At 47.9% G+C, this 16,745-nt stretch overlaps 1 protein-coding gene across 15 annotated transcripts in view; it reads left to right on the top strand.

The window, feature by feature from the left end:
* Positions 1-16,745, top strand: part of DST (dystonin) — a 520,430-nt gene that overhangs the window by 47,042 nt on the left and 456,643 nt on the right. For all 15 annotated transcript variants that reach the window (XM_027524344.1, XM_027524350.1, XM_027524347.1 and 12 more), the window contains exon 3: positions 8,915-9,109. In XM_027524344.1, coding sequence (XP_027380145.1) covers positions 8,915-9,109 — 195 coding nt within the window. The remainder of the gene's footprint in view (positions 1-8,914; positions 9,110-16,745) is intronic.

Raw genomic sequence — 16,745 nt, forward strand, 5'->3', positions numbered from 1 at the left:
TTGGGCATAAATCGTACCAGTGTTTGCTTAGGTCAGTCTCCCAAGGCAATAGAAATAAAAGCAAAGTTAAACAGCGAGAGGGAAACCATAAACAAAATGAAAGGACAACCTACAGACTGGGACAAAATATTTGCAAACGATGTGACTAAAGACTCCAAAGAAGACATACAGATGGCCAACGGGCACGTGAAAAGACGCTCAACATCACTAATTATTATGGAAATGCAAATCAAAACTGCAGTGTGGTACTACCTCACACTGGTCAGAATGGCCATCATCAAAAAGTGTACAAATAACAAATGCTGGAAAGGGTGTGGAAAAAAGGGAACCCTACACTATTGATAGGAGTGTAAACTGGTGCAGCCACTATGGAGACAGTGCTGCTGCTGCTGCTGCTGCTAAGTCGCTTCAGTCGTGTCCGACTCTGTGCGACCCCATAGACGGCAGCCCACCAGGCTCCCCCGTCCCTGGGATTCTCCAGGCAAGAACACTGGAGTGGGTTGCCATTTCCTTCTCCAATGCATGAAAGTGAAAAATGAAAGTGAAGCCGCTCAGTCGTATCCGACTCTTAGCGACCCCATGGACTGCAGCCTTCCAGGCTCCTGCCCCATGGGATTTTCCAGGCACAAGTACTGGAGTGGGGTGCCATTGCCTTCTCCGATGGAGACAGTACAGAGGTATGTTAAAAACTAAAAGTAGAGTTGCCGTATGATCCAGCATTCCATTCCTGGGCATATATCCAGAAAAGACAAAAACTCTACTTTGAAAAGATGCATGCACTCCAGTGTTCACAGCAGCACTAATTATAATAGCCAACACGTGGAAGCAGCCTAAAGGTTCACTCACAGATGAGTGGATAAAGAAGTTGTGGTACATATACACAATAGAATATTACTCAGCCATGATGAATGAAATATGGCCATTTGAAGCAACATGGATGGATCTAGAGATGATCGTACTAAGTGAAGTAAGTCAGAGAAAGACACATATTATATGATATCACTTATATGTGGAATCTAAAAAATAGTACAAATGAACTTATTTACAGAACAGAAAGAGATTCATAGATACAGAAAACAAATTTATGGTTACCAAAGGGGAAGGGGTGAGAGCGCGATAAACTAGGGTATGGGATTAACAGATTCACATTACCATATATAAAACACATAAACAATAAAGTTTTACTGTATAGCACAGGAAACTATATTCAATACCTTGTAGTAAATTATAATGGAAAATAATTGAAAAATAATATAAATATATACGTATATCTCAATTGCACCCCACTCCAGTACTCTTGCCTGGAAAATCCCATGGGTGGAGGTGTCTGGTAGGCTGCAGTCCATGGGGTCGCTAAGAGTCGGACACGACTGAGCGGCTTCACTTTCACTTTTCACTTTCATGCATTGGAGAAGGAAATGGCAACCCACTCCAGTGTTCTTGCCTGGAGAATCCCAGGGACGGGGAGCCTGGTGGGCTGCCATCTCTGGGGCCGCACAGAGTCGGACACGACTGAAGCGACTTAGCAGCAGCAGCAGCATACATATATCTGTATAACTGAATTGCTTTGCTGTACACTTGAAGCTAATGCAGATAGTGTAAATCAATTATGCTTCAATAAAAAACATTTTTGACAGAGCAATAAATGTACTTCTTTATTAATGCAGTCCATGGGGTCGCAAAGAGTTGGACACGACTGGTGACTAAACTGAACTGATTAATGCATTAAATGACAAGATCTAGTGGCATGTTTACCAACTACTATGATTTTGAAGTAACAGTGAATGAATATAAATGGTATTTCTAGATATCTGCAGCCCCTATAATTCAGTATTCAAATATCTATGATTTCTTTTGGTGGCAGAGGTTTTGGCCATAGGGAGATTTCTTAATCCTGATAAGCCTCAGTTTGCTTGTCTCAGTGGGTATACTAGGCTTAGCATCTAAATGGTGCTTAGTAAATTGTTGCTTTCTCCTTTTTTTTATCAGTCTACACAAACAGCCTGGTTCAGTCTGAGTGTTTAGCACCTGAGGGAAATAGCTAGCCACGTGCATGCATCAGGGGTTTTGTTTACAGGCAGTGGGATCCGAGTCTGACTTAAACTGAAAGAGTATATATGGATGTGCCGTGTTCATTTGTGTCTGACTCTTTGTGACCCTGTGGACTGTAGCCCGTCTGGCTCCTCTGTCCTTGGAATTTTCCAGGCAAGAATAAGGGAGTGCAGTGTCATCTCCTACTGAAAGAGAATTTAATACAAATATATGGTAAAACTCACAATTAAGACTGAAAGATTAGAACAGACAGAATTAGGAGCTTCAGAAGGTGGTTGGTGTGGCCACTGGATGAGTGAATTCCTTCTGCTATTTTCAGTCTCTCCCTCCCTCCATTCAGTACTCAGTGTCCAAACAGTGGGACTTTGGTGGGCTGACTCTCAGCCTCGAGCTCCCCCAGGCACTGTGCCGGGTTATTAAGAGAGGAGATGCTGGGTGGTCTGTGGAGCTCCTGGGCTTAGCTGCGTATCAGGACTGCAAGTCTGAGAGGGTGCTGACTCAAAGGGTGCTGACAACATGGGGTGGCCTGTAGACATGGAAGCAGCCTAAATGTCTATTGACAGAGGAGTGGATCAAAAATGTGTGTACATACACACAATGGAATATTACTCAGCCATAAGAAAGAATGAAATAATGCCATTTGCAGCCACATGGGTGGACCTAGAGATTATCATACATGAGAAACGCTGGGCTGGAAGAAGCACAAGCTGGAATCAAGATTGCCCGGAGAAATAGCAATCACCTCAGATATGCAGATGACACCACCCTTATGGCAGAAAGTGAAGAGGAACTAAAGAGCCTCTTGATGAAAGTGAAAGAGGAGAGTGAAAAAGTTGGCTTAAAGCTCAACATTCAGAAAACGAAGATCATGGGATCCGGTCCCATCACTTCATGGGAAATAGATGGGGAAACAGTAGAAACAGTGTCAGACTTTATTTTTTGGGGGCTCCAAAATCACTGCAGATGGTGACTGTAGCCATGAAATTAAAAGACATTTACTCCTTGGAAGAAAAGTTATGACCAACCTAGAAAGCATATTCAAAAGCAAAGAAATTACTTTGCCAACAAAGGTCTGTCTAGTCAAGGCTATGGTTTTTCTTGTGGTCATGTATGGATGTGAGAGTTGGACTGTGAAGAAGGCTGAGCACCGAAGAATTGATGCTTTTGAACTGTGGTGTTGGAGAAGACTCTTAAGAGTCCCTTGGGCTGCAAGGAGATCCAACCAGTCCATTCTGAAGGAGATCAGCCCTGGGATTTCTTTGAAAGGACTGATGCTAAAGCTGAAACTCCAGTACTTTGGCCACCTCATGCGAAGAGTTGACTCATTGGAAAAGACTCTGATGCTGGGAGGGATTAGGGGCAGGAGGAGAAGGGAACGACAGAGGATAAGATGGCTGGATGGCATCACTGACTCGATGGACATGAGTCTGGGTGAACTCCGGGAGTTGGTGATGGACAGGGAGGCCTGGCATGCTGCGATTCATGGGGTCACAAAGAGTCGGACACGACTGAGCGACTGAACTGAACTGAAGTCAGAAAGACAAATATCGTATGATATAACTTATTTGTGGAATCTAAAAAAAATGGTACAAATGAATTTATTTACAAAACAGAACTAGACTCACAGACATAGAAAATGAACTTATTGTTGCCAAAGGGAAAAGGAGGGGAGGGATAAATTAGTAGTTTGGGATTAACATATACACACTACTATAAATAAAATGGGTGATCTACAAGGACCTATTGTATAGTGCAGGGAACTATACTCAAATTCTTTGTGATAACCTATATGGGAAAGGAATCTGAAAAAGAATATATGTGGGCATGTGCATGCTAAGTCTCTTCAGTTGTGTCTGACTCTTTGTGATCCCATAATGTAGCCCGCCAGCCTCCTCTGTCCATGGAATTCTCCAGCCAAGAACACTGGAGTGGGTTGCAATGCCCTTCTTCAGGGGATTTTCCCGACCCAGGGATCAAACTTGTGTCTCTTATGTCTCCTACATTAGCAGTCTGGTTCTTTATCTTTACCACTAGTACCACCTGGGGAGCCTTATATATATGTGTGTATGTATATAAAATAAAAAAAAGTTGGAGAAGGAAATGGCAACCCACTCCAGTGTTCTTGCCTGGAGAATCCTATGGACAGAGGAGCCTGGCAGGCTACTGTCCATGGGGTCACAAGAGTCGGACATAATTTAGCTGCTGCTGCTGCTAAGTCGCTTCAGTCACGTCCAACTCTGTGCGAACCCATACATGGCAGCCCACCAGGCTCCCCCGTCCCTGGGATTTTCCAGGCAGGAACAGTGGGTTGCCATTTCCTTCTCCAGTGCATGAAAGTGAAAAGTGAAAGTGAAGTTGCTCAGTCATGTCCGACTCTTCTCAACCCATGGACTGCAGCCTACCAGGTTCCTCCATCCATGGGATTTTCCAGGCAAGAGTACTTGAGTGGGTTGGCATTGCCTTTTCCGGACTTAGCAGCTAAACCACCATATATAATACAATTATGGAATCATTGTGCTGTGCACCGGAAACAGACACATTTTAAATCAACTATGCTTCAATAAAGAATTTTAAAAATTTAATAATAGCGTGCCCTAAAAATGACAGAAGTCCATTACCGAGAGACTGCCAAGTGCCTGTCACCTACTGGTTGAAGGGCATGTTCAGTTCAGTTCAGTTGCTCAGTCGTGTCCGACTCTTTGCGACCCTGTGCCCTGCAGCACTCCAGGCCTCCCTGTCCATCACCAACTCCCAGAGGTTACTCAAACCCATGTCCACTGAGTCGGTGATGCCATCCAACCATCTCATCTTCTGTTGTCCTCTTATCCTCCCGCCTTCAATCTTTCCCAGCAGTAGGGTCTTTTCAAATGAGTCAGCTCTTCGCATCAGGTGGCCAAAGTATTGGAGTTTCAGCTTCAGCATCAGTCCTTGAAGGGCACATGGGCAAGATCAAATGACTGGAGGGAGAAGTGGACTTTATACTGATGGCATCAAAGCCTGTTAACACCTATGAGAGCTTATAGCACCACCTGCTGTTTCAAAAGAAAATTTCTTTTTGTTAAAAGTCATGACTTAGGAACTTCCTGTTGGCACAGTGGATAAGAGTCTGCCTGCCAACGCAGGGGACATGGGTTCGATCTCTGCCCTGGAAGATTCCACGTTGTGTGGAGCAGCTTCATCCATGCCCTGAAACTACTGAACCTGCGCGCTGCAGCTGCTGACGGCTGGGCACCTGGAGTCTGTGCTCACAGCAGGAGAAGCCAGAGCAGTGAGAAGCCCCCACTCCCTGCAACTGGAGAAAGACCGCAAAGCACCCAAGACCCAGCTCTGCCCTAAATAAATAAATAAATTGTTTTTAAAAGTCACGGCATATTTTTTGATAGTGTTTAGAACGAGCCCGTGCAGTAAACCCCAATGCTCTGCATTGCTTTAGGGAAACGAAGAAGCTGCCCGCTCAGTGATGAGTCCGTTCGGTTTGCAGTGTCTGTGGTCGTAGTTCTGAGCTTCTGGCAGGTGAATTGGTACCTCAGGATCCAGGAAGTGGGACTGTAGTAATAAAGGGGGTAACGCATCGACTGCGTACACTGATATGTGTACTGTTCCAGGAGGCTCATGTGGACCGTCTCCTTTAAACACTGTCTGACCCCGTGAGAGGCGAGTATTGTATGCATTCGGCAGAAGAAGAATCTGAGGCTCTGAGAAGTAGTGATCTCTGAGCTCCGAGATCGTACATCTAGAAGTGGGAGAGCTGGGGTTCCAGCGCAGATGGTTCTGACTCAGGACAGTGAGCGCCTGGGATGCTCTGGAGTGAAGAGCTCTCCTGATGAGCAGGGAGGTTGGTGCCTCCGTGTCTGGCAGCGAGGAATACCTGCAGTGTGATCCTTTTCCTTTTTGTATTGGATTAATAACACGCCTTAGTCTTTAAGAATATCTTTTATTTACACAAGCAATATACTGAATGATCATAGGTGACCCTTATGTTTTACGGTGTACCAGGCAGTAAGTACTTTACATTTATTTATTCTTCTTAACAAATCTGTGAATTAAGTAGTGTTTTTAAGCTCCATTTTACAGATGAGGATGTGGCTAAGCAACTCTTCAAGATGAGACAGCTAGGAAGTGACAGAGGCCGTCATGAGCCCAGATAGGCTGGCTGTTGTCTGTGTCCTGCCCTGTCATGCTTGTAAAGAGTTATTTTAAAATAGTGCACGTGTATTTGGATATGAGAGAAATCACAGAGGCTTATGTGATGGTGCTCAGAGCTTCACAAATGTGAAGGTGGAATGAAAATTGAAGAATCTTAGAAAAGACTGATTTAAACAGTTTCTAATTTTTATGTAAGCAATGCTTGACCATCTTCTTGGGCATACTTGGCAAAGTTCCTCTAGAGTAGATACAGGGGTGTGGATTTACTGGGTTATTATTCTCCAGAATGACTACTAATTTTTTTTTGATCACTTTAAGCGAGTTTTTTGTGGTTTTATTTCTAGAATTTGTAAGGCCTTTGAGGCCTTCTATTGGTAATAATAGAAAAGAAAGTGAAGTTGCTTAGTTGTGTCCGACTCTTTGCAACCCCATGGACTGTAGCCTACCAGGCTCCTCTGTCCATGGAGTTTTCCAGGCAAGAATATTGGAGTTGGTTGCCATTCCCTTCTCCAGGAGATCTTCTCGACCCAGGGATTGAACTTGGGTTTCCCACATTGTAGGCAGACGCTTTACCATCTGAGCCACCAAGAAAGTCTATTGGTAATAACATTAGTGGAGAAGGCAATAGCAACCCGCTCCAGTACTCTTGCCTGGCAAATCCCATGGACAGAGCTGCTGCTGCTGCTAAGTCATCCCTTACCCCTCTGTTCTTCCCTCTTGCTCCCATGCCTGGAGCATAGATCCTATCTGCTCTGCACGTGCCGCTCACCCCACTGAGCTCAGCTTCATCCATTTATCCTCGTGTGGGATCTGCTGGCCCCACGTGCCCTCTGCTGCCCCCCGTCACCCATCCCAGTCTGCTCATGAACTCTGTGGCTGGCTTCTGCTCTGCCGCAAAGCACCGGCCGTGGATAGGCATCATTTTATGGAATTCTGTGGTGTTTTCCAAAACCAGATGCACATTCCCAGATGCACAACAGAGCTTGTTTCCTTGTCCAGCGAGTTGTCCTTATACTTACCTTACTTAAAAGAGAAGGGAAATTAACCTTTTGTTCAGCGCCTGCCGTTTGCCAGATGCTGTGCTTAGAATTTTAACATCCATTGAAATTGAAGTGAAAGTCGCACAATCGCGTCCAACTCTTTGCAACCCCATTGACTATACAGTCCATGGAATTCTCCAGGCCAGAATACTGGAGTGGGGAGCCTTTCCCTTCTCCAGGGGATCTTCCCGACCCAAGGATCGAACCCAGGGCTCCCGCATTGTAGGCAGATTCTTTACCAGCTGAGCCATCAGGGAAGCCCTTTAACATCTGTTACCTTCTAAAAAACCCTGTGAGAGAAAGCAGAAACAGACACAGAGTAGAGAAAAAATGTATGGATACCAAGGGAGGAAAGGAGGGTGGGGGTAATTGGGAGATTGAGATGGATACGTATAGGCTATTGATACTGTGTGTAAAATAGATAAGTAATGGGAACAGAGTATATAGCACAGGGAACTCTACTCAGTGTTCTGTGGTGACCTAAATGGGAAAGAAATTTAAAAAGAGAGGATATATGTATACACAGGGCTGATTCACTTTGCTGTACGGCAGAAAATAACATTATAAAGCAACTATGCTGCTGCTGCTGCTAAGTCTCTTCAGTCGTGTCTGACTCTGTGTGACCCCATAGACGGCAGCCCACGAGGCTCCCCTGTCCCTGGGATTCTCCAGGCAAGAACACTGGAGTGGGTTGCCATTTCCTTCTCCAATGCATGAAAGTGAAAAGTGAAAGTGAAGTCCATCAGTCGTGTCCGACTCTTAGCGACCCCATGGACTATGGCCCACCAGGCTCCTCTATCCATGGGATTTTCCAGGCAAGAGTGCTGGAGTGGGGTGCCATTGCCTTCTCCGATAAAGCAACTATACACTTCAATAAAAGTTAATTAGAAAAAATAATAAAATTCTATGCGTGTAGTAAAATAAAGGGTAAAATAAAAACCTTTGAGAATGTTATCCATTTGTTAGACTAGAAAAGTTAGGTCATTAATATTTAATAAACGTGTAGCTATAATGAGCAGCGTTTGGACCCCGGCCCATCTGACCTCCAAAGCCACACTACACCGTCCTTCGTCCAGTTAGTTTTAGGTCTTCACTTTAAGGTGTTGCTTGGTGATGCCTTGCATTCCTGGCCTTCCTTCCTGAAGGGAGGCAGAAGGCCCTTTCTCCGGGGTACTACTGGGTCCCAACCCTCCCCATCATCACGGAGCCCCCTTCTTCACACTTTGACTGTGTACACAGAAGTAAAGCAGTGTGTCTGCCTACTCTTTTTTTAAAAAACTGGCATTTCTGGGTTAAAAACAGTTCTCTTTTTTTAAAAAAATGTATTGAAGTGTAGTCGATTATAATGTATTAATTTCTGCTGTACAGCAAAGTGACTCAGTTGTACACACATCTATTCTTTTTCATATTCTCTTCCATGACGGTTTATCACAGGATATTGAGTATGGTTCCCTGCGCTTTATACGGTAGGACTCTGTTGTTTATTAAAAGCGTTTCTCAGTGTAGAATAACTCTGGACCGGGAACCTGGGTCTTGCCCCGCGTCGGGCTTCCTGTGGGTGGGCAGAGGGCCCCCGCGGGGCTGGTGGCTTTGGCGCCGCCTGCACCGCGAGCCGCAGGGAACAGCGCAGCTGACCGGCACCAACCTGCATGTGTCCGCTTGTGTCTCCTGCCCAGGGATTCCGATCCAGCCCCCGACACCTCCGCAGACGCGCCGCCGCGGCCGCCCGGCTGGAGGACGTGAAGCCCGCCGCGGAGGTCCCGGTGCAGAGCGAGCAGGACGGCGCAGTGAGGCGGCGGCGGCTCCGCAGGGGCGCGCGCGTCCCGCCCGAGTTCTACCAGAGCGTGCAGAGCGCCGCTGCCCGCAGACCGGTGAGTGGGGGCGGGCGTGCCGGGAGTGTTAGGTGCGGTGTCGCCTGGAGCGGTCCATCTCAGTCCTCAGAAATGGTCAGGTCGACCTGAAGTGCTCAGTGAGTCTCTGATCGTCCCGGCCAGTGGCACTGAGCTCCGCTGTGTCAGTGTGGAGTGTGGTTTCCCAGGAAGTCCTGGTCGCTGGCGGGAGGGGAGACTGAAAACGGGAATCCTGACCCTGAGTGCGGGGTCCACAGGCCGGATGGGGCCACAAGGTTCCCCCGCCAAGGCCTGGCCGTGGTGAGAGCTGGGCCAGGGACCAGGGGCCTCCACAAAGCGGCATTGGAGTTGGGAGGCCTGGGCGGAGGGCTGACCCCTCCTCTGCAGCTCCTGTTGGGGCGATGCTGGGGTGCTGCGTCCTCTGGGATGGGCTTTCTTTTGCTCCCACGGGACCATGCTCTCATTTTCTAGGGAGTACCCTGGGTCTCTGTCAGCCAGACTGGACAGTTAGCTGGGAAGTCACCTGGACAGTTAGCTGGGAAGTCATCTGGACAGTTACCTGGGAAGTGTGGGGCTTACCTGGAAGCCGGTCTCCCCTCCTCACCCCCTGAGCACACTATTACATGTGCTCTGATTTTCTGTCTCCGTTGGGGCTCTCACCAAGGGATGTGTTGCCAGGCTTGTAACAGTTAAGACTTTGGGGCTTAGAAGCTGACATTTTTAAAAGCTTGTAGAGAGTATTTCATGACTTCACTAACCTTGCATTGCTTCAGCGTTGAGACAAGTTTTCCTGTGGGTCACTTCTGTGTCGTGGGGGCCCATGGTCGTTGTGACTCTGGTCACCCGAGGGGAGCCGGCAAGAGTTGATGTGATGATATGTCCCTGTGAGTTGTGAAAACAGCCCTGCTGTTCATTCAGTGGGGTGACTGTGTAGCAAATGTATGTGGAGTTTGCTCCCAGGCCAGAAACAGTGGCAAGAAGCTGAATTCCTTTACAGAAAAGGTCCCATTTAACCACCTGTAAGATAAACACATATTTAGAGAGTCTTCCTTTCATGCTTATATAAAGCAAAGGCTAAGCAGAATTTGGTGTCTACATGGAGCAAAATGAAATAGTGGGAAAATTCATCCATTCAACAAAAACTTTTCTACACAGGAAATAAGGGATACACAGACATATGTTAACAACTGACATTACTGACGGCTTCTTTGTGGCCCAGGCATTGTTCTACGTGACTCACTTAACAAGCCTCTGAGGTGGAGGCTGGTGTTATCCCCATTTTCTGGATGATGAAATAGAGCCCCAGAGAGGGTCATAACTTGCCTGAGTTCACCCAGGGGCTGGAACAGTGCCAGGGATTGGAGCCCCAGCACCTTTCTGCAAGCTGCCGCCCTCCTGCTTCCTGGGCCTCCTGGCCCCATCGGTGGACAGATGCGCATAAGTAAGCAGGGTGGGTCCGAGTTAGCGAAGTGCTGCTGTGGACTATGCACCGGCACAAGGGAACGTTGTGCAGATCCAGCCGTGTGTGCAGAGAAGCAGACGCCTGAGGCGTCCTGAGAGGGGAGTCGAGCGGGTGGGAAGCAGAGGGCAGCGTCTCTGATGAGGAGGGCAGACACAGAAGCCAGGATGCCCGATGGTGCGGCAGGCTCGGGGCAGCTCAGTGATGCTGGGAGATGAGACCAGGGTCTGGCTGGGCGTTAGGGGGCATCTTATGCTAAACAGCAGCGGGGCTTATCTTCTGCAATGTGGCCTTGTTGAAGGTAGGGCTCTCCTGCTTGGTTTTCCTGCTCTGAATTTAGCTAATTCTCTCTCCCGTTTTTCCTACGTGGATGGAGAAGTAAGTCGGCATCATCGCGCCTTTATTCTCCCCTGAGCCCTGTGCCCGACTGCCGCGGGTGGTCAGACGTGGTCCTCATGCCTGGTGAGTCTGTCCTGGATCACCTTGCCTTGCTCTCTTTTTGCCTGGTGGTTTCCAGTCCACCTTGACCACTGACTTGTCATCAGGCGACCCGCTCAGGGAAGTCTTTTCTGATCCTTCCCATGAGAGTGAGGTGCTTTGCCCAGATGTTGAGCAGAGCAGTTACCCAGGTGAGAAAGACAAGCTCTATAGTGAGACAGATGCATGTTTGCCTTCCCCTCCGTGGACCTGGCAGGAAGCAGTCTTCACACTAAGAGTTTCATGTAAAGACTGCCCAGAAGTGTGACTAGGGCTGCGATGGTGCAGCCAGCTTCCTGTGGAGCCTGTCTACCGCTTACCCACCACTCCTGGCCTGCAGGGGTGACAGCAGGCAGTCGTCTTGCTGGGTCCCTGTGGGAAGGCTGGTTTCCAGGAGCTGTGGCTGAGGGCTGCAGCCCGCCAGAGCCTGCTGAGTCAGGACGAGGGTGGGGGGGCAGGTGCGCCGCTTTTCCATGACCCGACCCAGCAGGATGCCAGAGGGCAGGGGGCGTGAGTGATGCGGATCTCAGAGCTCAGCACCCGAGGACAAGGCAGGGCAGGGATGAGCAGTGTGGGGGGCAGACAGGGACCCTAGAGGGCAAAGAACACATGTGATCATCTTTACCCAGCTGTCCAACTCCTGGAGACCCAGCTTTCTTATTGTGGAGTCATCATAGCGACGGTGGCCTCCCTGACGGGTGAGGATGAACTGACGTGTGGAGGTGATGGCCTGCTTGGCATCAACACTCAGAACGTAGTGATACTTTCATTTCCTTTCCTCCCAGACCTGTCTTCCCCAGGGGCTGAATCGTCTGATCTAGAATATCTCCTGGTAAACAGCATCTGATGCTTTTTTTTAAATAAACAGATGAGTGATGTGCACACACGACACGGCATACGCCCTACACGATCTGGATGACAGGGAGGGTTTTTTTTTTTTCCCTTTTATCTCCCAAATGGGATGGTCAGGGAGCAACTACTTCAAGAGACAGGACTGAGTTGGGCTTAAGTACACGTAGGAATTGGACAGGCAGCAGAGGTCAGGTCTGGGATGGTGCTGAGACCCTTCTGGCTGGATGTGGGGGTTTATGAGAAATGTACAGGATAAAGCTGGAAAGAGAGAGGGGGCCGTGATACCACTGCATTTAAACTGCATCTTCTGTGTGTCATGGAGGCCCTGGAGGAGGTGAGCCGTCATCAGGAACTGAACCGGAGCAGGGCAGGGCTGGGTTGGCAGCTGTCCCAGGGGTCTGGTGCCTGGTGTTTGGGACCTGAACGTGGGCTTTGCCAGTTGCTCTGTGACGCCATCTGGTGGTGACTTCTGGTGGGGACGCTGCGGGTGGCCTTTGCCCTGTTCAGCAGGATTCTTTGGGAGGCAGTGGGGTTGGAGGGCAGGAAGGGGCGGTGGGGGCTATCCTGTTGTGAGCAAGCGAGAAGGATGAGAAGGACGTTGCAGGAGCTTTCTCTGCGCGGGTGAAGCTCACCTCGTCCATCCGTGTGCGTCTCCTCGGGGTCGTTCTGGAGACTGGAGGTTGTCAGAGCTGGTAGCACAGCCTTGTTGGCATTTCTTTGCATGCTGTACCGGGACGTGAGCGCCAGCCTCCGGTCCCTCTCCGGGTGGGGTTGGGTCCAGCCCGTGGGCCGCTGGGTGCCACCTCCTCTCCCCAAGCCCAGAGCCTGCTACTGCGGTGCCCCGAGGGCAGCTCTCATGGGGGCCTGGAGGTGGAATAAAGTACATCAGCTGTGCTGACTCGGGATTGTGTGAATGACTTTACAGGAAGCACTGCAGGCCTTTCTGGCGGTAGTCTGAGTGAGCAAAAGGCCCAGGAGTCTGCTGGACTGACACCAGATCTCGCTGTGAGGAGGTGACTCAGAAACGTGACGGTGCAGTTTCAGCCAGAAGCGCCCGAGCCACGGGCAGTGCATTATGTTTCAGCGTCTTAGCGGCTCTGACCTGTTTACTTGTTCTGTGTGTAGCTTTTATATTCCGGTGTGGCTCTGAGAATTTGTAATAGAGATCACTAATATAAATGAAGTTAATAATATGATTTTCTTTCCCTGCTCTTTTGGGGAAATGAGATGATTCTAAGAGTGAGTAAGGCAAACATCCATCCTGATTTTCTCTCTTGCGTCTTCGGACTTATCCTGTAAACGAAGACATGTCGCTGGAACATTTAGGAATTTTTACCATCTTGAAGCAGAAAAGATAACTAGATCCAGATCTCCCTTGCTTCTCTAGTATTTTGACTTTGCAGAGCCTTTTGGGGTCTGACTCCTAGAGCCAAAACGTCCCCATCCCACCATCCCCGGGGTGGGTGCCGTGTCACCGCACACTTGCTCCCTCGCGCCCCCGCAAGCACGCGGCTCTGTGCGTCCCTGCTTTCTGCCTTTTACCTTCCCAGTCGTTCTCTGGCACAGGTGCTCACTTTCCAGAGGAGGAAGCTTGTCAAGGTCACTCAGCTGGGGGATGACAGAATGAAGACGTAAGCCCAGGAGTTCCTACCAGAGCACGTGGAATACAGAGGTTCAGACGATCCCATTTCTGGGGCTAGAAGTTCATCCTCACGGATGGATCATAGTTTCATCACGTAAAGTCTCAGTTTTCCTACATGTGTAGATGTTTTTCAACTTTTGCATCCATCAGTACCCATTTTTAAATGGCACTGAGCAGCACAGAGAAGCCCTGAACCTCCTTCTGGCCACGCTTCTCGGTGAGCTTGGCCTTCTGGGGCAGAGGACTGGGGAGGCAGCAGGAATGTTTCTGCCCTCACGTGAGCCTCTTAACATAGAACACACAGGGGGGATCAGAACTTGAGAGCACTGGCAGATAACCAGGTGCCCTGACTCTGACCCTGTTATGCTTACGGATCCCAGTTCTGTGCACGTTTCAACCTCATCGCGGGCATTTCCTTGACCCAGAGCCTCTGAATCTTTTTTAGTGGCGGTGAAGGACTTTGAGTAAAAACCACCAGCACCTCCAGGCACCAGCCAAGCGGTCACCCACTCCCCCTGCTGGCAAAACCAAGGCTTCTGTCCTTCACTCTGGGGCCCCTGCCCTGAGTAACTGGATAATCAAGCTTGGTACTTTTAAAAAGTTTATTGAAGTACTGTTGATTCAGTGTTGTGTTAATTTCTGCTGTACAGTAAGGTGATTCAAATGTATGCCAGAACATACGCAAGACTGGGGACACAGACTCTTGGAGGGCACAAACCAAACCTTGTGCGCACCAGGACCCAGGAGAAAGGAGCACTAACCCAACAGGAGACTGACCCAGACTTGCCTGTGAGTGCACAGGAGTCTCCGGCGGAGGCGTGGGTTGGAGGTGTGGTCTGCTGCAGGGTCAGGGCACTGAGTGCAGCAGTGCGTGCATGGGATCTTTTGGAGCAGGTCACCAGTATCTTAATTCAGTTTAGTTCAGTTCAGTTCAGTCGCTCAGTCCTGTCCGACTCTTTGCGACCCCATGGACTGCTGTACGCCAGGCCTCCCTGTCCATCACCAAATACTGGAGTTTACTCAAACTCATGTCCGTTGAGTCGGTGATGCCATCCAACCATTTCATGCTCTGTGATCCCCTTCTCCTCCCGCCTTCAATCATTCCCAGCATCAGGGTCTTTTCCAGTGAGTCAGTTCTTCACATCAGGTGGCCAAAGTTTTGGAGTTTTAGCTGCAGCATCAGTCCTTCCAATGAATATTCAAGACGGATTTTCTTTAGGATGGACTGGTTGGATTTCCTTGCAGTCCAAGGGACTCTCAAGAGTCTTCTCCAACACCATAGTTCAAAAGCATCAATTCTTCGGGGCTCAGCTATCTTTATACTCCAACTCTCACATCCATGCATGACTACTGAAAAAACCATAGCTTTGACTAGATGGACCTTTGTTGGCAGAGTAATGTCTCTGCTTTTTAATATGCTATCTAGGTTTGTCATAGGTTTTCTTTGAAGGAGCAAGCGTCTTTTAATTTCATGGCTGCAATCACCATCTGCAGTGATTTTGGAGCCCCCAAAAATAACGTCTGTCACTGTTTCCATTGTTTCTCCATCTATTTGCCATGAAGTGATGGGACCAGATGCCATGATCTTCGTTTTCTGAGTGATGAGCTTTAAGCCAACTTTTTCACTCTCCTCTTTCACTTTCATCAAGAAGCTCTTTAGTTCTTCACTTTCTGCCATAAGGGTGGTATCATCTGCATATCTGAGGTTATTGATATTTCTCCTGGCAATCTTGATTCCAGCTTGTGCTTCCTCCAGCCCAGCGTTTCTCATGATGTACTCTGCATACAAGCTAAATAAGCAGGGTGACAGTAAAGAGCCTTGACATACTGTTTTCCCAATTTGGAACCAGTCTGTTGTTCCATATACAGTTCTGTTCTTGACTTGCATACAGATTTCTCAGGAGGCAGGTCAGGTGGTTTGGTATTCCCATCTCTTGAAGAATTTTCCACACTTTGTTGTGATCCACACAGTCAAAGGCTTTGGCATAGTCAATAAAGCAGAAATAGATGTTTTTGTGGAACTCTCTTGTTTTTTCTATGACCCACCAGATGTTGGCAATTTGATCTTTTGTTCCTCTGCCTTTTCTAAATCCAGCTTGAACATCTGGAAGGTCATGGTTCATGTACTATTGAAGCCTGGCTTGGAGAATTTTGAGCATTACTTTACTAGCATGTGAGATGAGTGCAATTGTGCAGTAGTTTAAACATTCTTTGGCATTGCCTTTCTTTGGGACTGGAATTAAAACTGACCTTTCCAGTCCTGTGGCCACTGCTGAGTTTTCCAAATTTGCTGGCATATTGAGTGCAGCACTTTTACAGCATCATCTTTTAGGATTTGAAATAGCTCAACTGGAATTCCATCACCTCCACTAGCTTTGTTCGTAGTGATACTTCCTAAGGCCCACTTGACTTCACATTCCAGGATGTCTGGCTCTAGGTGAGTGATCACACCATTGTGGTTATCTGTGTCATGAAGATCTTTTTTGTGCAGTTCTTCTGTGTATTCTTGCCACCTCTTCTTAATATCTTCTGCTTTTGTTAGGTCCATACCATTTCTGTCCTTTATCAAGCCCATCTTCGCATGAAATGTTCCCTTGGTATCTCTAATTTTCTTGAAGAGATCTGTTGTCTTCCCCATTCTATTATTTTCCTCTATTTCTTGGCATTGATCACTGAGGAAGGCTTTCTTATCTTTCCTTGCTATTTTTTGGAACTCTGCATTGAAATGGGTATATCTTTCCTTTTCTCATTTGCCTTTCACTTCTCTTCTTTTCTCAGCTATTTGTAAAGCCTCCAGACAACCATTTTGTCTTTTTGCATTTCTTTTCCTTGGGGATGGTCTTGATCCCTGCCTCCTGTACAATGTCATGAACCTCCATCTATAGTTCTTCAGGCACTCTGTCTATCAGATGTAATCCCTTGATCTATTTGTCACTTTCACTGTATAATCATAAGGGATTTGATTTCGGTCATACCTGAATGGTCTAGTGGTTTTCCCTAGTTTCTTCTATTTAAGTCTGAATTTGGCAATAAGGAGTTCATGATCTGAGTCACACTCAGCTCCTGGTCTTGTTTTGCTGACTGTATAGAGCTTCTCCATCTGTGGCTGCAAAAAATATAATCAATCCAATTTCAGTGTTGACCATCTAGTGGTGTCCATGTGTGGAGTCTTCTCTTGTGTTGTTAGAAGACAGTGTTTGCTATGACTAGTGCATTTTCTTAACAAA

This window comes from Bos indicus x Bos taurus, chromosome 23 (genome assembly GCF_003369695.1).
Source record: "Bos indicus x Bos taurus breed Angus x Brahman F1 hybrid chromosome 23, Bos_hybrid_MaternalHap_v2.0, whole genome shotgun sequence".
In the NCBI taxonomy this organism is placed as follows: Eukaryota; Metazoa; Chordata; class Mammalia; order Artiodactyla; family Bovidae; genus Bos; species Bos indicus x Bos taurus.